Raw genomic sequence first — 21,249 nt, forward strand, 5'->3', positions numbered from 1 at the left:
ACCTTCTTGTGAGCCACCACACCTGCCACACACACAGAGGCGTCACCTGGCACCTCTGCTTTCAGCAGCCACTTGCTTGGAAGGTGACCCAACAGCAAGAGCAGGGAGCCCAGTGGTCCTCAGCTTGAGGGACAGAACTTTGTCCTGAGGCACTCCTGCACCAGGGTGCGCGTGCTGGAAATGGCCCATCTTCATGCAGTGCTGTTCCTCCTGCTCCTTCCTTCCTTCCTCCCAAGGCCTTTCTCAGTGACTGCACTCCTGCGCCTTCAGATCCCTGTCTCCTCCAAGAGGACGTGATGTAGGGCAGCAGTACCAAACACTCGGGAACTGTGTTTGCTCAGCCAAAGCCAACGTGTTGTTGTGGGCATGGCAAACCACACAGCTGCACAGGGAGCAGCCCCTGCTCTGCAGGGACAAGGGAATGTCAGCCTTCTCATCTCAGTAGGATTTCAGCAGCATCCTACAGGACTGGGCTGTGTGGCTGCCTGAGGAGGGGCTGCTGTTTCATGCGGTGTTCCAGGCATCCCTAGCGGACCTAGACAGAGAAGGGCTGGCACTGGGAGCAGTGTGCTGGGACCAGGCTGGGGTGCTGTAGCATTTGCCTACAACATCTTCAGGTGGGTTGTGAGCAGAGCTCCTGTGCAGTCAGGATGTGCATGGTACAGAACAGCCTGCAGGCACAGCACTGCAGCAGGGGAGGGCTGCTGGCCTATGATGGAGTTGAGTCACCCATATGCCTGTGGGACCTGCCCTATAGGATCTGCCCCCTCCTCACTCCCATTTCCTTTTCATCCATTTATGCAGCCTTGACGCTCCCCCAGTGCCTGAGTGAACAGGCAAACTGTGCATTCCCCAGCTTCTAACCCTCCTGTGCTGCTGATTCAGAGCCCAGGGACGCAGTAGCAGCTGTGAGCCCCTGTGGGGCCATGCTGAGCGCTGCTGGGCTCTCCCTGCCCCAGCTTCCCCTCGATGGGTGGGCAGTGAGCCAAAGGATGTCCTCTGCCCCCCCGGCCATCTCCTCGCACAGCTGCATGCCCTCACACCACCACCACGCAGTCAGGTGAGTTGGTCCGGATGGCGTCAGAGATCATCTTGGCTCCCGACTGGCCGATACGGTTCCCCTGCAGGCTGGGAGCAGGGAGGAAGAGCGGTTCAGGATCCCCGGTGGGTGTGAGAGAAGCTCCCCAGCCCTGCACCAGCCTCACCATCCAGCTGAGTGCTCACCACCACTTACTTGACGTAGGTGAGGCCGTGGTTGCCCCTCAGCGCGGTGGCGATGCAGATGGCCCCATCCATGCCCAGGGAGTTCTCCTGCAGGCTGCGGTGGGCAGTGGGATCAGGAGGGCTGGAAGGCTCCTGCCTCTCATCCCTAGGAGCAGGATACTTACTTGAGCCAGCGGAGGCTGCGGTTCACCTTCAATGCCTTGGCCATTGCCTTGGCCCCTGCCACGCTGATGCAGTTTCCCCTCAAGCTGCAAAGCAAGACAGGCTATCAGGAGGACCCACATCTTCTACAGGGCAGCCCCGGGCCAGCAGGGGGACATGATATGGGAAGCGAGCGGTGCTGAGCCCAGCATGGGGATCTCTGACACCCCAGGGAGCAGCGTCACAGTCATGGGTGCTCACTGTCCTGCTGAGCACTTACTCCAGGACCTGCAAGCTGTTGTTGACCATCAAGGCCTCCGCTAGGGCTTGGGCACCGGCTGCACTGATGGAAGCTACCTGGAGACTGCAAGAGAACAGAGTCCTTCACTGTGTGTCCCCAGGCGGCTGCTGTGTGCTAATTAGATGTGCTAATCAGACCAGCTGCAGTGGCAGGGCTCTGCCACAGCCTGCATGCTCACTGGAGATCTGCCAGCGTGGTGTTGACCTTCAGTGCAGCAGCCAGGGCGGCCATTCCCTCATCCCCAATGGCGTTCTCCTGCAAGCTGAGACAAGCAAATACTGTGTGTGCCCTGAGCAGATGGGGGCAGGGAAATGGGCAGCAAAGCGCATCAGGAATGGGGTGTGGTGTGCCAGAGTGCTTGGGGGACCACACACATCCAGCACCCCCAACCAGGGACTGGGGATGGGGACGGGATGGGGCACGTGGAGGAGGCAAAGGGCAAAGCTAGCTCCTGGCTGGTGCCCATAGGAGGATGCTGCCCAGAGGTGCTGGAACCTGCCCACCGTATCCATGCTTACTCAAGGCTGGCCAGGCTGCCATTGGACTGCAGTGCTTGTGCCAGGGCCACGGCTGCTTGCGTCTGAATGAAGTTCCACTGCAGGCTGCGAGAGGAACAAGGTGTGAAGTGCGTGGCTGCGGGCTGGCCCAATCCCTCTGTGCTCAGCACCCGTTCACCCAGAGCTGTGGGTGCATCCAGGATGGCACAGTCTGTGGGAGAGCAAATTAGGGACACACCGGGTCCGATGGAAACTCACTGGAGGGATGTGAGTGCCCGGTTCTCCTTCATGGCCAAAGCGATGGCCTTGCCGCCTTCATCGTGCAACAGGTTGGCTGCCAAGCTGGAGGCAGAGAACAGAGGACATCATCACACACAGGTTGGGACAGCCCTGCACAGCAGGCTGGGTGCCCCCCCGGGCCCGTTGGACTTACTCCAGCTTCCTGAGGGTGCAGTTGGTGCACAGGGCATGGGCGATGGCGGGGCCGCCCTCCTTGCTGATGGAATTCTCCCGTAAACTGGGGAAACACCAGGGCTGGGGAGGAGCATGGGGGGACCGTCTGCTCCCCACCACCCCTTGGCCCCACTCCAGGGCTGCAGCCATGCATTGCAACAGCATCTCCAGCACCATCTGCATTTCTGTTCCCTGCAGTGCTGCCCGCAGTGAAGCAGAAACTGCAGCTTTCCTTATCCCTGCCTAGAAGACAAGCCTGAGAGCTGGCTTTGTGGTGCGGGGCTGTGCACAAAAACTCTGTCCTAAAGCTCTAACTACTACTAGATGCCAAATCTATTAGGAGAGCCTAAGATGTGAGGACGATGGCTGATGTTGGAGGTACCTCAGGGTCCTTCTGCCCAGCTCTGCCCCAGGAGGACACCCAGAGCAGAGTGCAGCCCCACAGGCAGGCAGTTTTGTAGAGCTCTGAGGAGGAGACCCTGCAGCACCTGGGCAGCCTGTGCCAGGGCTCCAGCACAGCACAGCAGTGCTGCCTGGTTGTTCCCCTGTGCATTTGGGCTGGCTGTCAGCTGGCTGAAGCTGCCACATGTGCCCCACTCCTTGGAGCTGCTAGTTTTCCCTGCACATCCAGCACATGTGAACACTGTAGGATTATCAGGCTTTTTTCCCAGCCTCCCCCACTGCGATTCATTGTGACATGGCTGCACTGATACAGTCTCATGGGGAGAAAGTCAAGAGCACAAAGAAGAGCTCTCAGCCATCAGAGGGACCAAAGCTGCTTTCAGCATCTGAAAGCACTTGTGGAAGCAGCCAGGCGCAGCCCTGCATGCCGAGGAGCTCTGGCATCCCCATGTCCTGGTTGCCGTGAGAGCTGTGCACTGCAGGAGCCGCTATCCAACAGGGTGGCCAGTGGGGCCATCACTTACTTGAGGTCGATGAGTCCCTTGTTGGAGCAGAGAGCTGCTGTCAGCGCACTGACCCCAGTGTTACTGATGGAATTACTCTGCAGACTGAGACAGAGGGAGGCGTTAGGATGGGACAGCCGAGCCATCGCTGTGGGGCTGTGTTTGGGGTGAGAGGCCGTGTTTCACCGGGGAACTGGCAGCTCCCACAGCGGGGAGCCAAGGCTAAAGGAACAAACGTGGAAGGGGCAGTGGGGCAGCAGGGCTACAAGGCAGGGAGCGCTCACTCGAGGCTTTGCAGACTGTGATTGACCTTCAGGGCTTCAGCCAAGGCAACCGAGCCGCTGTCTCCTACAGAGTTGCTGGAGAGCCTAAGACATGAGGACAAGAGATCATTACCGACAGCTGTGTTGCAAGCAGAGCTCCTGCCAGCAGCATGGGGTCTGCAGCCCTGCCCTGCCCAGGACCCAAGCAGCTTTGTGGGCCTCCCCTTGCTGGGCTCGGCCTCTCTGTTCACTGCCTGACTCCCTGCTCCCTCCCAGATACGCGAAGCATCTCTGCACCAGGCCCATCCAACAGGCGCTGCGCTGCCATTCCCACCTCCACCTACAGCGGCTGCCCCAAAGCACAGCCCAGAGCCCTGCCAAGGGTTGTGCCCATGGATCCCAGCTGAGCACAGCGCTGGAATCGCCATCCCTTGGCCCTGCCCCACAGCTCTTACATCAGCTCCTTGAGGCTGCAGTTCTGCGCCAGCGCCTCTGCTAACTTCTTTGCACCGTGGGCACCGATGGAGTTTTTCTGAAGGCTGCAAGGGAGAGGAGCCAGGAGCATCAGCCAGCCCCAGACACAGCTCCATCAGTGGCACATTGTCCCCTCCCTCCCCTGTGCACTGCTCTCAGCTCTGGCAGCGCTCTTCCCCCCTGCGTGCACCCTGAGGACATTTCAGGTTGGGAAATAGGTGCCTGAAGGACTGGTCCACGAGGCTGTGACAGTTTCTTTGCTATCAGGGGTGGCATGGGGACAGTAAACTGGGGAAAAGCACAGGGAAACGTGGCCAAGCCTGAACCAGCACAGGGTCTGCTGGTGGCTGGGGGAGCAGGGGGCACTCACTGCAGGGTTATCAGCCTGCGGTTGGTCAGCAGAGCCTCAGCCAGGGCCGTGGCACCCTCCTCCTTGATCACGTTGTGCTGCAGGCTGCAAGGAGAGAGCAAACTGCAAGTGAGTGCTGGGCAGGAGGCATCTCTAACCACAGCACCCACCTGGACACACATATATGCCCAGGACTGGAGCGGTGCTGGGTGAGCAGGATCCCACTGCTGCTGCACTGAGGGGTTCCCAGTTTCACTGTGCACAGCAGGGTCTGCTTTCCTGTTGTGCTGCCCTGCATCCCAGTGGTGATTTAAGACCCCTCTGATTGAGGGCTTGAGGTTATGCCCGGATCCCACAACTCACAACACCAAGATGAGGGCTGTGGACAGCCTGTCCCATGCCTCTTCTCCTGCCGGTGCTGCGGACTTACTTCAGAGAGAGCAGGACTTGATTTTTTTTCAGTGCATCAGCCAATGCTTTCGCACCCGACGGGCCGATGGAGTTGCTTCGCAGGCTGAGGCAAGGCAGGGGAGAGAGGAGCAGAAAGGGTGAGGTTAGGATGGGGGTAGAGAAGCAAGAGCAGCAGCTGTCTGCCCGCGCTGGGATGTCCCAGCAGTTTGCTCTTCAGCCACAGGGCTGACTTCCCCTCACCCCCAGGCTGGTAGTGCCCAGCTGTCAATCTGATATTATTAACAAGCCCACATGAAGGGACTGTGAGCAGCCAGTGGGTTCTGCTGCCCTGGGACACAGCTGGGTGTCGTTCCCAGCTTGGCCAGGTGGGATTTGGCTCTACAGGAGCTATGTGGTTCAGAAGGGGTAGCACTTACTCCAGCGCTGTCAAGCTCCTGTTCACCATCAGCGACCTGGCCAGTGCTTTGGCACCTTTATTGCAGATCTGATTTTCTGCCAGGCTGTCCAGAAAAAGAAAGCAAGAGTTTGTCATGGGAGAAAGAGGCTCTCACAACCCCTGTGTGTCTGCAAGCAGAGGGCAGCATCAGGTTGCTTTGTGGTACAGCCACGCTTGCAATCACTTCCAGGTGTGCTCTGCTGGGGTGGGATTGCAGGGACAAGTCGGAGGGTTTCTGAACTTCACATTAATTAATGAAGTGAACAAGGGAGCTGCCCAGATCACAGCACTGGGGGCTCTATGCACAGCCACAGACACAGGAGGGGAGATGGGAAATTGGAGACACATCTGCTGGGGGCAACACATCTCCAGGCATCAGCTGGTCTAACCTGAGCCTGGGGTGCCCAGCAGACAGTCACAGGCCCAGGAAGCGGTGTATCAGAACAAGCAATCTGCACTTGCTACCCAAGTTACAGGTTTAAGAACAGCAAGGAGGCAGGAGGCTGGCTGAAAATAGCTGGGGTGGGTGGCACGGTCAGGGCTTGGGGTGAATCAGCCTGCACAAGGGGAGGGCACAGGGCTGCTGATGGCAGCTGTGCTGGGGAACCAGCAGACAGCAGGGGTGAAGTGAAGGAGGCTGAGGGGCAGGGCTGTCCTTTTCACCCAGCAGCTGGTGGGAGCCGACTGGGTGGCCCCTTGCCCTGGTTCTGCTCTGCAATTACTCATTCCACCTGGGCCAGGTCCTACCTGAGCCTCTGGATCTGGCAGTCCTTCACGCTCAGCACGCTGCCTAGCAGCTCCATCACGTTGTCCTTAAACTGGTTATTGTCCAGCCTGGAGGAAATGGAAGGAAAGAGCAAAAGCAAAGAAAACAAAAAGTGAGGAAAGAACTATTTGTGACCGTGTGGGGACACAGCTGTCCTGTGACATCTGCCCTTAGGTGGAAAAACTGAGGTGCAGAAGCAGAGTTGACTTCCCCAGGACTGTGGAGCTGTAACAGTGCCATCCCCAGGACATCTTTCTGCTGCTGGGCAGCATTGGTGGGCCCGCATCTCCCACAGGCACCGGGGAGTTTGTGCAACACGTGGAGCAGCCCAGTGTCCCTGCTCGCTTCTCTGTTCCACTGTGACCCACCTGAGGCTGTGGCAGAAGAGGAGCTGGGGGAGCAGGCTCTTGCAGATGTTGTAAGTGAGGCAGTTGGAGAGGTTGGTCTCCTCCACGCAGACGTCAGAGACCTGCAGGAGGTACGCCAGGGCAGAGCAGTTCACTGGCGTGAGCATCCCTGCCAGGCTCTCGTTCTTCATCGCTTCCTCCACAGCCTTAGCAATCTCCGCGTGCTGAATCTCGTGCAGGCAGTGCACGGTGTTCACCGTCTGCGAGGAGATAACGTAGTTTGTGTTGAGGCAGCCCTGCAGGAAGCTGATGGCTTGGTTCCTGTAGCTGTTATGCTCATCCTTCACCAGGAGCCAGCCAGAGAGCAGCTGGTTCACCTGCGGAGAGAGCAGCCCGGAGAGGAACCGCACGAAGATATCGAGCTGCCCGTCCTCAGCCTGCAGCGACCTCTGAACGGCGCTCTTGAAGTGGTTGAGGAAGCCCAGCTTGGGCCAGGACATCCCGCTCTCCGTGAAGAGATCGAATATCGCCCGCTTGGCAGCGGTGTAATAATAAATAGCTGCTAAAAACTCCTGTATGGTTAAGTGGGAGAAATAATAGGCCGTGGAGGATTGCATGTCCTCTTTGAGTAAGAGTCTGCTGCACAAACTGCTGTGCAGCAAGGAGAGGTCTATGCCGTACGTCTTCATGTCCTGCTCGTAGAACACGTGCTTCCGTTTGAGCAGTCCATAGAAGGCCAGCCTGCCCAAGCTGCCCATCACTTTCTTGCTGTTGTTCACAGCTTGCTCGATCCTGAGGGTTTCTCTCTGCCTTTCTGGCCAGTCGCTGCTCAAAGCCATTTTAAAATAATAGGAATAGATTTCTGACAAGGTCTTAGGAGCAACTGGCATTTCTTGGGGATGACCGGTGCTGTTTTTTAGGTAATAACCAATTGAAGAGCCGTAAATCCTGCAAAATCCAGGAACTGTGCACATGATGTGCAAAGATCTGTTAGCCTTGATGTGATGCAGAACCTGGCTGGATAAGTCTCTGTTGTCAAGGAACATCTGGTCCAAGAAGTCTTTCATCTCTGCAGCCCTGAAGCCCCGTATTTCCGTCATGCGGTCTATGAGCCCGCCGGGGATCTGGCTGGCTGCCGCGGGCCGAGAGGTGACCCAGACAGAAGCCTCCTGTAGCAGGTTGCCTCGTATGATGTTGGTGATCAGGTTGTCCACTTGAATCTCCTTTTTGGGATCGGTGCAGGCAACCGTGTTGGAAAAATCCAAAGGGGTCTTAAACTCATCCAAGCCGTCGAGGATGAGCAGCGTCCTGGCAGCTCCCGTGGAGATGCAGTTGGGTTCGGTGATGTGGGGGAACGAGGAGCGGATGAGCCTCTCGGCAGAGAGCTTCTCGTAGGTGTTGAGCTCCCGGAAGGTGAGTGGCAGCACAAACATGATGTCCCTGTTGATCAACCCCTTTGTCCAGCGACCAACAAACAGCTTCACCAGCGTGCTTTTGCCGATCCCAGCCACCCCTGTGGTCACAGAGATCCGCGGGGGGATGCTGACCTTGGACAGGGGCAAGAAGAGCTTCTCTAAAGGGATACTCTTGGATAGGTTTTGTAGGCCTTTGGTCATTTCCATCTGCAGGATGTCATGCTCCTTCTGCTGGATGTCAGTCAAGCCCTCCACTAGCAGCAGGTTTGTGAGGCGCTGGAGGGAACCTATCTCCAAGCTGTTCTCATAGAAGCTTTGGAGACTCTCCAGATGTTTCTGCACCATCGGTTCTGCACAGAGAGAAATGAAACAGAAGGTAAGGAGGAGAGGAACCACAGATGAGAGATGCAGACACTCCCATGAGGAGGGGAAACCTCATAGACCTTTACCTGGGCAGGAGGGTGCCGGGGATCTGACCAGCCTCACCTTCAGCCTCTGCTCACCCCTATGGGTCCAGAAACCTGTTTAAACTCAGGCCTGAACCTCTAACACCTGCCTGAGCTACATTTAGGAGTGCCTGTCTACAGGTCCATCACATCTGTGCCTGCTGGTCTGGATCCTGACCCATGAGCTGTTTTTCCAGCTTGTCCTCAGACCCGCCTCATCACTGTGCGCTCACCTGGTGGTCACTGGCCTCTTCATGACTCTGGCTGTCCTTGCTAGCCTTGATCCTGACCTGTGGCTCAACCTCAGCCCTGCCTCATCACCACCCGAACCCCAGCAAGTTATTTATGCTGACAAAAAGTGTGATGTGAAACGGGACTCTGGGGGAGCAGAAGCTGGTGTTTGGGGCTGCCAGCTCCGATTAGGGAGCAGAGATGTCTCAGAGCTAGGGTGTGAGCCTGGAGGCAGCAGATCTGCTGAGATGTTCTGCTTGCTTTCCCCCCTTCTCAAGCTGCTCAGAGAAGCGTGCCAGAGCGGGCGGGAGGAATAGTCCCTGAGGCCTGGCATGGCTCCTGTCATCTCCGTGTGCATCTCAAGGTGCTCCAGCAAATGCCAGGGCAGGCACGTTGACACCCCACATCCCACCCGTCATGGGCTGCCTACCATAGACAGTGATGTGGAGGTAAAGCTGGGAATTGGTGGTCTCGATGAAGCTCTGCAGGGACTGGGAGGCATGGCTGCCCTTGCCAGCCAGGATGTCCACCACGGCCCTCACCTGCTCGGGCAGGGAGCTCGCCTCCTGCGCCCGGCCAGCCTCCTCCACTGTGAGGAGGTCCAGCTTCTGCAGGTAGCCGATGATCTCCTCCAGGAACTGTGGTGAGATGGACCTCATCAGCTGCCTCCGGTAGCGACTGATCCAAGCCTCTGCAGGAGAGGAGAGCAGGAGAGCAGCGGCTCGTGCAATCCCTGGGCACGCTGCTCGGCAGCTTTCCGCGTCTGTGCTGCTGCCCTGGGCACCACTCACCTTCCATCAGAGGCGTCCCGTGGCATCGGCGGTGCTGGGGCGACGAGCACAGTGTTCACAGCAGTGCAGACTTCAGCCTGCAGCCACCACCGTCCCATGGACCGCGCGGCAGGCAGCACGTCAGCCCAGGCTCCTGCTGCCACACTCAGCCTTTATCCATCCTGCTGCAGGAACAAGAGGAGAAACACGGTGGGGAGTTGCCTCGAGCTGGCACTGCCCTCCCCACCACCAGCATGCCTGTGCTTGGCTTTGCCCTACGTCGTCCTCTGATGCTAAAATCCACCAGCATTCATCTTGGCTTCTGGCTCGGGTCAAGCAGGAGATCAGATTGCTATGTGCTCAGCCAGGGCAGAGCCCATCATGCTGCAGCATCCCTGCCTGCCTGCCCACACCTCGCATCCCCCAGGCTCGGTGCCTTCCCCAGCACCACTTTGCAGGTGCCTTTCTCAGGCATGCTGTGAGTGTGCTAACTGCTCATACATTGACAGCTCCCTGCCATCTGCAGAGCACCTGGCAAGTGTCTGGGTGCCAGCATCATCACCTGCAGGCCAGCAGGACTGCAAACTGAGAATTTCCTTTGTGTTGTGAAGGAAGTTGTGGGGCAGCAGCAGCAGAATGACAGAGGGCCCGTTTCAGTTTCAAAGCTACCTACGTCCAGGGCCAGCATCGCAGCGAGCAGCTCGGTGGCAAACACCACATCCTGTTGCAGAGCTCTGCAGACACTCAATTTCAGCAGCACTGGTGAATCACTACATGGAGCAGCACTCACCTGCTCCCTCTCCCTTCTCTGCCGCAGATGAGTGCCAAACCACTCACCTCTTGGTGGTTTGTAAGTGCATGGCAGCCCTGTGCACCAGGGCTGTGCAGATCCGTGCCATTTCACCCCAAAGTGTGCCAGGCTCTGCCAGGAGGATTGCAGATGGAGCTGTTTGCGCAAACCCACTCCTGAGCAAACTTCAGTGATGCTGCCTTGCCAGCAGGCACAGCAAGCTCTCATTTTCTTTGCTCTAACAAACCTGACCTCTTCCAGAGGAAAAGCATAAATGTCGCTCAGAGCAAGAGAACCCGGTGGAGTTTCTCATCCACGGTACAAAGTGAGGATGCTTGGGGCACCCTCTTTGCAGTCTCTCCCATTCATCCTCTTGCCAGGAGATCCATGTATGATTTATATGCTCCTCCTCAGCTGTCCAGCTCTGACCCCTGGCTGCAGAGCTCTGCGCTCCCCACTGGTCCCCCTTCCTCAGCTGCCTCTCTTTTCATCCCCCAGGCAGCCCTGTGATCAATTAAGATATTGGCATAAATTAAACAAGCTTAGTGAGAATTCGTTGTGAAATTATCACTCTTTAATGTCTTCTGGTCTCTAACCGGCCTGGAAGCTTCCATTAAATCTTTGCTCACAGCAGTCCCTGGGTTTCTCATCTTCACTCTGCACCCAGTAACGTGGCCAAAATGAAAGGGTTTCTGCTGCCTGCAGGCATGTTTCCTTGTCATCCTCCAAAACATGGCTGGCTGGCTGAGAAAAGCCCTTTGATGGGGGAGAACTTGCTCTAAGGCCAGAGGTTATTTAATCATGCCTCCTGGTGCTACATCAAAATGGAATCCTGCTGCTACAAACCAGCAGCCGCGGCTCAGCTCAGCTGAAGGCGTCCGACAAAAAGAAGAAAGCAGCAGAAGAAATGATGCAGAGGCAGCATTTTTTTTTTTCTACTTTCTGTATAAAAGTTTGCTGTGACTGCAGCTCCAGGGCTGGTTCACTCCTGGGGCCCAGGTAGGTGACAGTGATACGTATCTACACGGGCCAGGAAGCTGCAAACAGTTGCAGCAATGGGGACCCAGCCATGCCGTGGGGCTGTGCTGCCTCCAGAGGGATCCTGCATTGCTGGGGGGTGTCCCAGGAGGGGAACCACCAGACATGGGGCTCTGGAGACACAGGGACCACTGGGGTGAGCGGGGAGGCAATGTGTGGGGATGCTTCTGCTGGCAATCCGGGGGCACAGCAGTGTGTGTGGAGTGGTTTGCTTGTCTTGCGACAGAAAATTCATTCATCTGAGGATGTCCGGTCAATACCTGTCTGTTCTCTTAGCAGAGCTGAGGCAGTACCTCCTACATCACACCTGGGAGCAGAGGGACACAGCCAAGCAGCCCTACTGCTGCCACATCTCAGTGCCCTGCATTCTGCGCCTGGCACCAGAACGTGTGAGCAAGACGTGCCTGCTTCTGCTCATCTTTGGCTCTGTGGAGGTACACTCCTCTTCCTGAAAGGCCGGTGTGGAACTAAGAAAACTCTCTGAAGGGTTCGTGATGAGGGACGGGGCTGGGATGGTGGCAGCAGGAGGGCGGCTGGAGGTAGCAGCCTCGTGGTGCTCTCTGCTGCTCCCGGCCTCCAGGGTCTTCCTCCTGTGATGGGGATGCAGCACCCATCCTGCCCCAGGACGAGGGTGCTGGGTGCCACTTGCTGCTCTGTGCTGGTAGAGGCAGGATGCTGCGTGTCTCATCGAAGCCATAAAACCCTGCAGCTCCAGGCTGCACTGCTCAGCCCCAAACCCTCCTGCAACAGCCATGCTGTCAGTGTGTGGTCATGCTCTCAGCACACCCACCAGGGGTTGGGGCTCCTGCACACACAGCAGGCCTGGTAGAGCCTTCTGTGTGTGGTTTGAGTGAGTGAGGTGCAGAGCTGTGCTGCCTGGGGAGCTGCTCCGTGCTGCGGGGAGGGACTGGTGCAGCACAGAGCCTTTGTAGGCACCAGGCTGCCCGCACGTGGGAAACAATGGAAAATGGCTGAGCTGCAGTATTTAGGTACGTTACAAAGCTTCTCTTGCAGGGGATTTGGAGTGGATGACCTTTAAAGGTCCCTTCCAGCTCAAACAATTGTGTGATTCTACAGTTCTATGCCCTCCCATCTTATCACTGCCATGCCGGGCCTTGCTGGGTGCTCAGTGAGCTGCAGGCAGGATGAGTGCCCTGGGCCCTGCATCGAGCCCTGCATCGAGCCCTGCTGCTCTCGTGCTCACCCTCACCCAGGCACAGCAGCAGAGCAGGCAGCCCATCTCCCACCATTTCCTGGTGCATGTCTCAGTGGCATCCTGCTCCTGTGGTCTCGAGGGAGGGTCACATACCCTGTGATCCCAGGGACTCACAGCCATAGGAAAAACCAGCGATGAGCTCAAAAGCCAGAAGCAGGAAAGGTAACACGGGAGGTGCCAGGAACTCTTGCTGTGAGAGTGGAGGTCTCCTCACCAATACATCACTGAGCAGCGCTGGATGCTCTGTTTTTCCTGCTGCTTAGTTACCGAGGATGGAGGGCAGCTTCCTCAAGAAGGCTGGTGCCTGCAGCCGCTCTCCTGCTGACGGTTTGAGCAAATCCTCAGGCTCGAGGTGGGCTGCCACCTTTCGGCAGAATGGAAAAGAATTCCACTGAAGCAACGAAGCACCTTCGGCATCATACCCAGTGACAAAACCTGCAGATCTGCAGGGGATTCACCCACCTAAGTTTGCACGTGGCTTTAAGGTGCTGCCTTATTTTAATTTTACTGTTTGGATTTCATGTTGTCCAAAACTATTATACCTATAGAATGAGTTTCCTGCCAGCCCTGCACTATGGGAGGACTTTCTCAACAACCAGACTGATGTCCTGCAGTGACCTGACCATGGCCCAGGACACTCTTCAGCACATACGCATGCACAGCTCATGGAAAAGCAGATCCTCTCCCTGTGAGCAGTCCCTACTCCTCTTGTCTAGGGGATCTGCTCTCAGGACATCAGCACAAGCACCGAGCACCAGTAGCAAGGTCAGCGAGGCCAGGGTCAGGCTGAGCCCTGACAGGGAGGCAGAGCTCCGGGTGCTGTGCCCTGGGGACAGCAGCCACAGGCTTTGGTCACAAAGTGCCTGCCCAAAGATGCAGACCCCAAACCTTTAGGGTTTGCAAGTAAGCAAGCTCTCCAGAAAGAAACTTTTCTGCAACGTCAGACATTCTCTGTGCTGTGATCTCCCCAGCCCGCCCCAAATGATGCGTCTGCCCTCAGGTAAGCCTTCCACTCCATGGTCAAACCACAGGTGCTGCAACAGTGGTGACAGCAGCCAGCCCCTGCCCTGGCTGTCCCACACCTCCTGGGCTCGTGCTCTGAAGTGCTTACATAAGAGCAGGATTAAGCCTCACACAGCAGCCGGGTGGTACCCGACCCACAGCACAGCACGCCGGGCACAGCCACACTGCTGAGCCAGTCGCCTCGACCTGCCCTGGTGCCTGAGGTTCACACGTTGGGTTTGGGCATCCCCATGGGCAAAAAGAGCCTGAGGAGGCACTGGGTGCTGAGCCTTCGGCTTCACTGTCTGCGCCTGAGCTCTGCAGGGACCCCTGAGGAGGGACACATGGGTGCAGCTCAGCTTTCAAGTTCTGATCGGGCTTCAAGCCAGCTGCAGGAGCCTTTCTCGCTCTTTGATGCCCCGGGCTCACAAGCAGCATGATGAAATTAAGGATCCTTATCTCATCCTGTTTATGCTATGTAAATAGCATGTTCTATTTACGCTACATTTCTTTGGCTGTTTTTGAAGAGGAATGAATTCATCTGAACATCTCTAACATGGGGACAGAGCCATGCTGCACAAGAAGATGCACTGATTCCATGTACACCCAGCAAACGAGGGAACAGGACTGGTGATGTGGAACAGGTCCCCATCAGTGCCTCATTGCGTAGGAATGCTCTCTAACCTCCCCATCACTGGCTGGGAGAAGAGAGCTGGGACATCCTGAACAGCAAAACCGGCACCACAGCAAATGGCTGCCGCAGAGAGGGCTGCAGCATCTTGACCCCATACCGGGCAGCCAAGTGAATGCCTCTGTCCCCATGTACCCCAGGCCTTACCTTGGCGCTGTGACACCTTCTCCAGGTCCCCGTGCAGGGAGGTCATCCTACTGCAGGTGGGAGCATCCCCGAGGCCCCTCCATGGCCCCAGAGCTTCGCACTCTCCTTGCCCAGATGTTGGAGCACGAGGTGCAGGATGGAAGCTGTGCTCCTGCCCCTCTGGGAGCAGCGCCTGGGGAGGTGGGCACCCCGCACGGCACCGTGCCAGCCCCGCTGCTCTCGTCGTTCTCAGCTCTCTCCTCTCCCCTTCCTGCCGTGGGTCTTGCTCTATCTTCCTTCCTGTGGCTGCTGTGTATGCAAATCAAGTGCAGGCCTAGAAAGAAACCCACAGCCACATCTGCCACAGCTGCCGTGTCCAAATGAAAACAAAACCCCCAAAAGCAACACCACAGGTCGGCCGGTGATGGCAGAGCCCAGGAGCTGCTGCTGCTCAAAGGCCCTTGCAGCCCTGGGGCATCCCAGTGCCGTGTGCCCTCATGGCCATGTGGACCAATGGTTTCCAGTGGTTGACCATGAGCCGGCAGGTTGCCCCGGTGGCCAGGAAGGCCAATGGAACCCTGGAGGATATTGCAGAGAGGCCAGCAGGCGAGGGAGGTTCTCTCTGCTCTCCCTGGGGAGTTACACTGCACTTTGGGCTGGGCTTCGCAGTTCCAGGCAGACAGGGAACTGGTGGAGAGAGCCCAATGAAGGGTGCAGAGATGGGGGGCCTGGAGCACATCCTGATGGGGACAGGCTGGGAGACCTGGGGCTGTTCAGCTGGGGAAGAGAAGGCTGAGGGGGGATCTGATCAGCGCTGATCAATACCTAAAGGCAGGTCAGGAGGATGGGGCTGGGCTCATTCCAGCGCTGCCCAGTGTCTGGGCAAGGGGCACAAACTGCAGCGCAGGAAATTCCATATGGACAGGAGGAAGGACTTCTTTGAGGGTCCCAGAGCCTGGCACCAGCTGCCCAGAGAGGTTGTGGAGTTTTCTTCTCTGGAAGGGAATATTCAAAATGTTGTATTGAAAGGAGATATTCAAAACCTAACCTGGACATTTTCCTGTGCAACTTGCTGAAGGGAACCTGCTTTGGTGGGCAGCTCCAGAGGTCCCTTCAGTTGTGATTCCATAGTGTAGTGAGGTTTATCGACTCTATTTTGTGGTGTCTATTTGAAATACTGTGGGATATGCTCTATTCTGAGCAGCCAGGACACGCTCCAGGCCGGGTCACTGCTCCCTGGCAGCTCTCACACCTTGTTCCATGCCAGCCCCAAGGAGCTGCACATCCCACAGCCTGCCCCAAGTCCCACCAGCAGCTCTGGTAGTGCAGTGTGTGCCCACCTGTGTCAGCTCGTTGCAGCCCTCCTGCTGGACCCCAGATTTTAGGACAGAATCAGAGAACCAGAGAATATCCCAGGTTGGGAGGAACCCACAGGAACCATGGGGTCCAATCGCTGGCTCTGCACACCCAAAGCTAAAAGCACTGAGGGTGAAGGCACACCTAGCACATATAGGACGGAGGACAGCAAGTCAGGGCTCAAGCAGGGCCAATTCCTATGTGCACACAGCGTTCAGCCATGCAAAAAGCAACTCTTTCCATTATTCTTTTCCAACTTTCTATACCAGACTTCAGCACTTGCCAAAATAAATAAAGGACGAAATCACTTCTGCCAAGATTTGCTTAAACTTTAAGGAAACGTATTGCGAGCTGAACCAAAAGCACTCACTTGGTCAAATGTCTGAAAGAGCTTAGAGAACGTCTTCGGACCTGAAGGTACTGCCGGGAAGGGACGAGCAGAGCCGAGCGGAGCCGAAGGCGGCGCAGCCGAGGCGAACAGAGCCGAACGGAGCCGAAAGGAGCCGAACGGAGCCCAGCCGAGCCGAGGCGAACGGAGCCGAAAGGAGCCGAACGCAGCCCAGCCGAGCTGAGCCGAGCCGAACGGAGCCGAAAGCAGCCCAGCCGAGCCGAACGGAGCCGAATGTATCCGGGCGGAGCCGAACGAAAGCATCCGGGCGTGAGCCAGGCGGAGCCGATCGGTGTTCGAGGTGCGCGTCCCGCCGAGCCTCGCTGTCCGTGCCCGGAGCAGCGCCGCCGAGGAAGGCTCGGTCCCACACGGGCTGCTCTTCTCGCCCCGCAGCTCGCCATGGCCGCCAAGAAGCTGATCGTGGTGTTCGGAGCCACCGGTGAGTGCGGGGCCGGGGCTGCGGTTCGGCTCCTCGCTGCGCGGCTCCTGACTGCGCGGCTCTCCCCGCAGGGGCGCAGGGCGGCTCGGTGGCGCGGGCGCTGCTGGAGGACGGCGCGTTCGTGGTGCGCGCGGTGACCCGCAGCCCCGGCAGGAAGGAGGCGGTGGAGCTGCGGCGACGGGGCGCACAGCTGGTGCGGGCGGACCAGGACGATGAGCGGACTCTGGAGGAAGCCCTGGAGGGCGCGTACGGAGCCTTCGTGGTGACCAACTTCTGGGAGCACTGCAGCAAGGAGAAGGAAATCGCGCAGGTACCGGCGTGCTTTAACAAGGGTTGGGAGAGCGGTGCAGCCTTGCCCTGGTGTGGGTTTCCGGGCTGGGAAAGAGATGAGGGCTCGTGAAGGAATCGGGTCCCGGTCTGTGCAAAACTGGGCTCTCCTCTGTTTCCTCGTAGCTGTGGCTCCAAGATCTGGTGCCATCAGGGAGCAGCTGGATGGCACAAGATTTGGTACGTAGTTGTGCCCGGGGTGGGCAGGCTGCCTCCGGAGCCTCCCTGTGCTGAGCCGCAGCTGTCTGTGCTCTGCTGCACTTGCAGCACTGGGGCCAAAACGTGCTGTAGAATCAGAAATCCCAAAGCCTTTCCTAATGGGAGGAATTCACCCCAGGGCAGGCTTATAGTTTTGGAAGATAAGATTCTCTAGGGCAGGTTCTCAGGGCTGGTGTTTGCGTGCTTGCTGGAGGAGCTCAGAGGTTCCTGCTCCTCATGGTGCAGGGTGATGTTAGCAGAGGACTCAGCTCCACCTGGCCAGGCTGCTGGCTGTGCTCAGGCCTGTGTCCAGCTGCCAGCTCAGGATAGCAGGTGCTGAGGAGCTTGCACAGCTGGTGTATTGGGCACTGCCCTCCTGCCCGGTGCAATGGAGAGCAAAGAGGTGTGTGGGGATGAGAGCCTGTGTGTGCGCCAAGGGAGCCATGTCCCTCCTCATGGCTCTGTGGCTTCATGCAGGGGAAGCGTCTTGCTGACCTGTCGAAGCGCCTGGGTTTGCAGCACGTGGTGTACAGCGGCCTGGAGAACGTGAAGCAGCTGACCAAGGGCCACCTGGAGGTGCTCCACTTCGATGGCAAAGGAGTGGTGGAGGAATATTTCCGTGCAGTCAATGTGCCCACCACGACCGTCCGACTGCCGTTCTACTTTGAGAATTTCCTCTCCAGCTTCAAACCCCAGAAGGCCCCGCAGGGAGACAAGTTTTTACTGGGTAAGATGGGACCGCTAGCTCTGCAGCCCACGATCTCTAGTGCTCCCAATGTGCGCCACGCTCCCTGGGCTGGAGAAACTGTCCCTCCTGTGGGCTTCTCCGCAGTGAGCAGCGTGACCATAACCCTGTGTGCTTCTGCCCCCGCTGGCTGGGGATTTACACAAGGTAGTGGTCCAGCCCTGTATGGAAGCTGAAAATCTGAGCACCAGTATGTGCCACAGTGTCTTATTGGCTGGTGTTTTGCTAGGGTACTCAGAGCACCACTGCAGGCTGATGGGGAGCAGAAAGGGGCATGTCCTGGTTTGACAGCAGCAAGTTGTGGCTGCTCTGCGGTCCTTTGGGCCTGTTTGGAGGTCTGCAGGAAGATAGTGAGACCTCAGTGCTGTGTGAGGAGCTGGGGGCTTCTCTGCAGGTCCCAGGGTGTCGTGGAATACCCCAGCACCCTCTGCTGTGACCTGTGGAGGTCGGAGGGCAGACTGCACTAACAGGCAAGTCGCGATGCTGCTCTGGCTGTAGGGACAATGATCTCCTTGCTCAGCCCAGCGGGTGCATCTGTGGTTTGGAATGCCAATGCGTTGGCTTTTCCTCACCTTGTGTTCAGAGGCCAGGTGCCAAAATCTCAAGCTGTGTATTCTGGGAGCTGGGCTCCCTGGCACTGCTCTGACTAGGATCAATCTCTCCCCTACAGGACTGCCCATGGGGGACACCCCCATGGATGGGATGGCGGTGGAGGATTTGGGGCCCATTGTGCTCAGCCTGCTGAAGTCCCCAGAGCAGTACATAGGCCAAGTGATCGGGCTCAGCACTGGCAAGCTCACTGTGGCAGAGTATGCTGCTGCCTTCTCCCAGCAGACAGGCAAGACCGTGGAAGACTCCAAGGTAGGAAGTGTCCCTCGGCGTGTTTGATGCTCTCGAGGTGGAGGGAAGCTGGATCACAGCCCTGCAGCCTGCCTTGAAGGAGGGGCTGGGGCAGTGGGTGGATGATCCCCTGTCTTTTCAGCAGTGGGGTGCTCTGTGTCTGTGCAGCCGGGCTGCTGCTGGTGGACGTGGTGGTGGTGTAGGAGCACACTCAGCCTGTCCTGTTGGCGTGGAATGGCGTGGGCTCTGGTTGAGGGTCTGAGCATGGACAGCTGCAGCAAATTGCTGCCCCTGCCCTGGCACAGCTGCAGCTCCTCGCCTGTGTCAGCATCAAGAGCTGCTGGGGTGGAGGGCCCTTACAGCCCCCTGTTTGTTACAGCCCAGTGCTCAGTCCAGGATATGCCCTGCTGTCCATGTGCTGCTAGGAATGCGTGCTAGGGCTGAAACTGCCCTGTCATTGTGATGACTCGTTTGTGGGCAGGTTTTGCTTGACTGAGGGATAGCAGAGGTGTTTGGTCTCCAGGCACTGCCGCGGTAGGGTGATTGTTACTGGGGCTGGGCACATAGAAAAAAGGTATTTGCTTGTCCCTCCCTTCAGCACCTCTTAGCCCAAAGCCTCTGTTTTGCACTGTCATGGTGACTCTCAGTGCCTCTTGAGCTTTCTTTTATTTCTTTGTGCTTTGGCTGTGCTGCTGTGCTTGAGCAGCTGTTAAAACAGGCAGGTTATGCGGTGGCTTTCTGCTTGGAGGACAGAACACCTCAGATGCTCTTTGTAGATTCTCCTCTCCCTGGGACAGACGAGCAGCCCTTCTGTTCCCAGGCCACCTAAAGGCTTCAGCACAGTGCAGGGACAGCATGTCCTGTGGGACCAGTTGGCAGCCTGAGGTGCTTGGGCTCTCCCCAGATACCCCAAGCAATGTTTCTAGAGGGGCTCGGCCATGGCCTTGGGGCAGGAAGGAGCTCCTGGTGGCTGCACTGACCCCCAGCCCTGACTGGCTGTGCTGGCACTGAGCAGGTTGGGCTCGGTGACGCTGCCTTGCTGAATGGTTGTGGGTTTGGGAGGCAGCTGGGGCACGTGGAAAGTGCCTGAGCATCTGTGCTGCATGATTTCCCCTACACACACCCCTTCTTCTGCCCACAGGGCTGCCGTTTGCTTTATACAAACTTAACTAAATGGACTTGCTGAGCAGCAGATTCCCCCTCTCCAGTGTAAATTAACGCAGTCCTCTTCAGCTTCCCTGCATGGTGTAAGGGAAAGGCCCCAGCAGACTGTGTCTTATGGAGACTGTTTTTGCTCAATTCTCTTTGCAGATCACCCCAGAGGAGTACGAGAAACTTGGCTTCCCTGGAGCGAAGGAGCTGGCTGAAATGTTCCGTTTCTATGCCCTGAAGCCAGACCGCAATGTGGAGCTGACCATGAAACTCAACCCCAAGGCCCGCACCTTCCAACAGTGGCTGGCAGACAACAAGGCTTCTTTCTGACCTTTTGTTCTCCAGCCATAGCAGGATCCTGGCTGTGAGCCATGCAGCTGACTCTTAGTGCTTGGGGGCTGCCCCACAGGAGCAGCGTGCTGATGGGAGAGGTGGGAAGAGCTGTGCTGCACCTATAGCCACCCTGCTTGGTGGAGACTGCTTCCAGACAGGTGGGAGAAGCACTACTTTACACACTATCTTCAGGGAGGTGTTCAGTGATTTGGGGTGTTTTCCTGTCTATGGGGCGGTGGCTTAATTTCTCAGGATCACTTTTCCTAGGCAGCTTTAAGCACAGCGTGGTGCACTCAAATGTCAGCAGCTCTATGCCCAGAAAAGCAGTGCCTTCTCTTAGACATTCCAGGTACCCAAAAGCAGCTCTGGTTTCTCCTTGGACCGTGTTCAGGCACCGCAGGTGAGCCGGCAGGCATAGCAGCACACTTGCAGAGATGGTGCCCTGTGTTAGCATCACCCTGGCAAAGAGGTGTCCTTAGCCTCGCTGCCAGCACTGAGGGTACTGTGCTGTGTAACCCAGCAGCTGTGCTGCCAGGCTCCTGCCGACAGCCGAATTCCTCAAGCTAGGCAGCTCTCAGCAGCTGCAGCCTGGCCTCTGGGCTTCCAGGACCAATTTCAAACACCAGCCTCGTTAGCCGAGTAGAACTTCTGCCAGATGGTCCAACCTTCACATTTAAGACTCATTTACAAAGCTTTCCTCACCATCCCCCCAAAGGCATCACTTGGATTAGAGCTCTGGGACATGGCTGTTGTGCTTAAGATCAGCTGCAGCCGTGAGACAGATGCTGTGTTATCTAGCCTTGCTCTCTCAGCCCTAGGAACAGCCAAACCAGCAGAGGAAGGAGGTGCGAAGAGTAAACAAGGCAGCAAAGCACGGCGAATGTTAAATATCTTTATCAAGTCCATCTTATTTACATGAATACAGAATCACTTTACAGACAGTTTAATCAGGAGGCAACGCGTGCTTTATTTCAGCAAATTAAGGGCAGGGCTGCGACGTTCTCGTTGAACTGACCGATCAGTTTGTGGGTGATGGTGCCTGCACAGCACAGCAAACAGCAGGCTACACTAACCATGAAAATACTCGCTGCAAGAGCTCAACTCCGCCTGTAGGGGCGATCCACTCCACCTCTGTTCTCACATGTAGCAACAATGACTTTCTGACCAATCATTTATGCT

General features: G+C 57.2%; 2 protein-coding genes across 2 annotated transcripts; one reads left to right on the forward strand and one right to left on the reverse strand.

Moving 5' to 3' along the window:
* Nucleotides 1-1,037: 1,037 nt before the first annotated feature.
* Nucleotides 1,038-16,300, reverse strand: NLRC3 (NLR family CARD domain containing 3; the record flags this gene model as incomplete). The annotated part of the gene is made up of 19 exons (XM_079543073.1): nt 1,038-1,128; nt 1,235-1,318; nt 1,389-1,472; nt 1,646-1,729; nt 1,845-1,928; nt 2,185-2,268; nt 2,422-2,505; nt 2,597-2,680; nt 3,543-3,626; nt 3,806-3,889; nt 4,240-4,323; nt 4,629-4,712; nt 5,038-5,121; nt 5,435-5,518; nt 6,202-6,288; nt 6,589-8,332; nt 9,090-9,350; nt 12,741-12,837; nt 16,019-16,300. 19 exons carry the CDS (start codon nt 16,298-16,300, stop codon nt 1,038-1,040), a joined length of 3,654 nt encoding a protein of 1,217 aa, XP_079399199.1.
* Nucleotides 16,301-16,435: 135 nt separating this feature from the next.
* On the forward strand, nt 16,436-20,067 carry NMRAL1 (NmrA like redox sensor 1; the record flags this gene model as incomplete). The annotated part of the gene is made up of 5 exons (XM_079542698.1): nt 16,436-16,475; nt 16,547-16,785; nt 17,478-17,727; nt 18,416-18,606; nt 19,897-20,067. The coding sequence occupies 5 exons, from the start codon at nt 16,436-16,438 to the stop codon at nt 20,065-20,067; spliced, it is 891 nt and encodes a 296-aa protein (XP_079398824.1).
* Between the last annotated feature and the right edge of the window lie 1,182 nt (nt 20,068-21,249).

This window comes from Tetrao urogallus (genome assembly GCF_951394365.1).
Source record: "Tetrao urogallus genome assembly, chromosome: 15".
Taxonomy (NCBI): Eukaryota; Metazoa; Chordata; class Aves; order Galliformes; family Phasianidae; genus Tetrao; species Tetrao urogallus.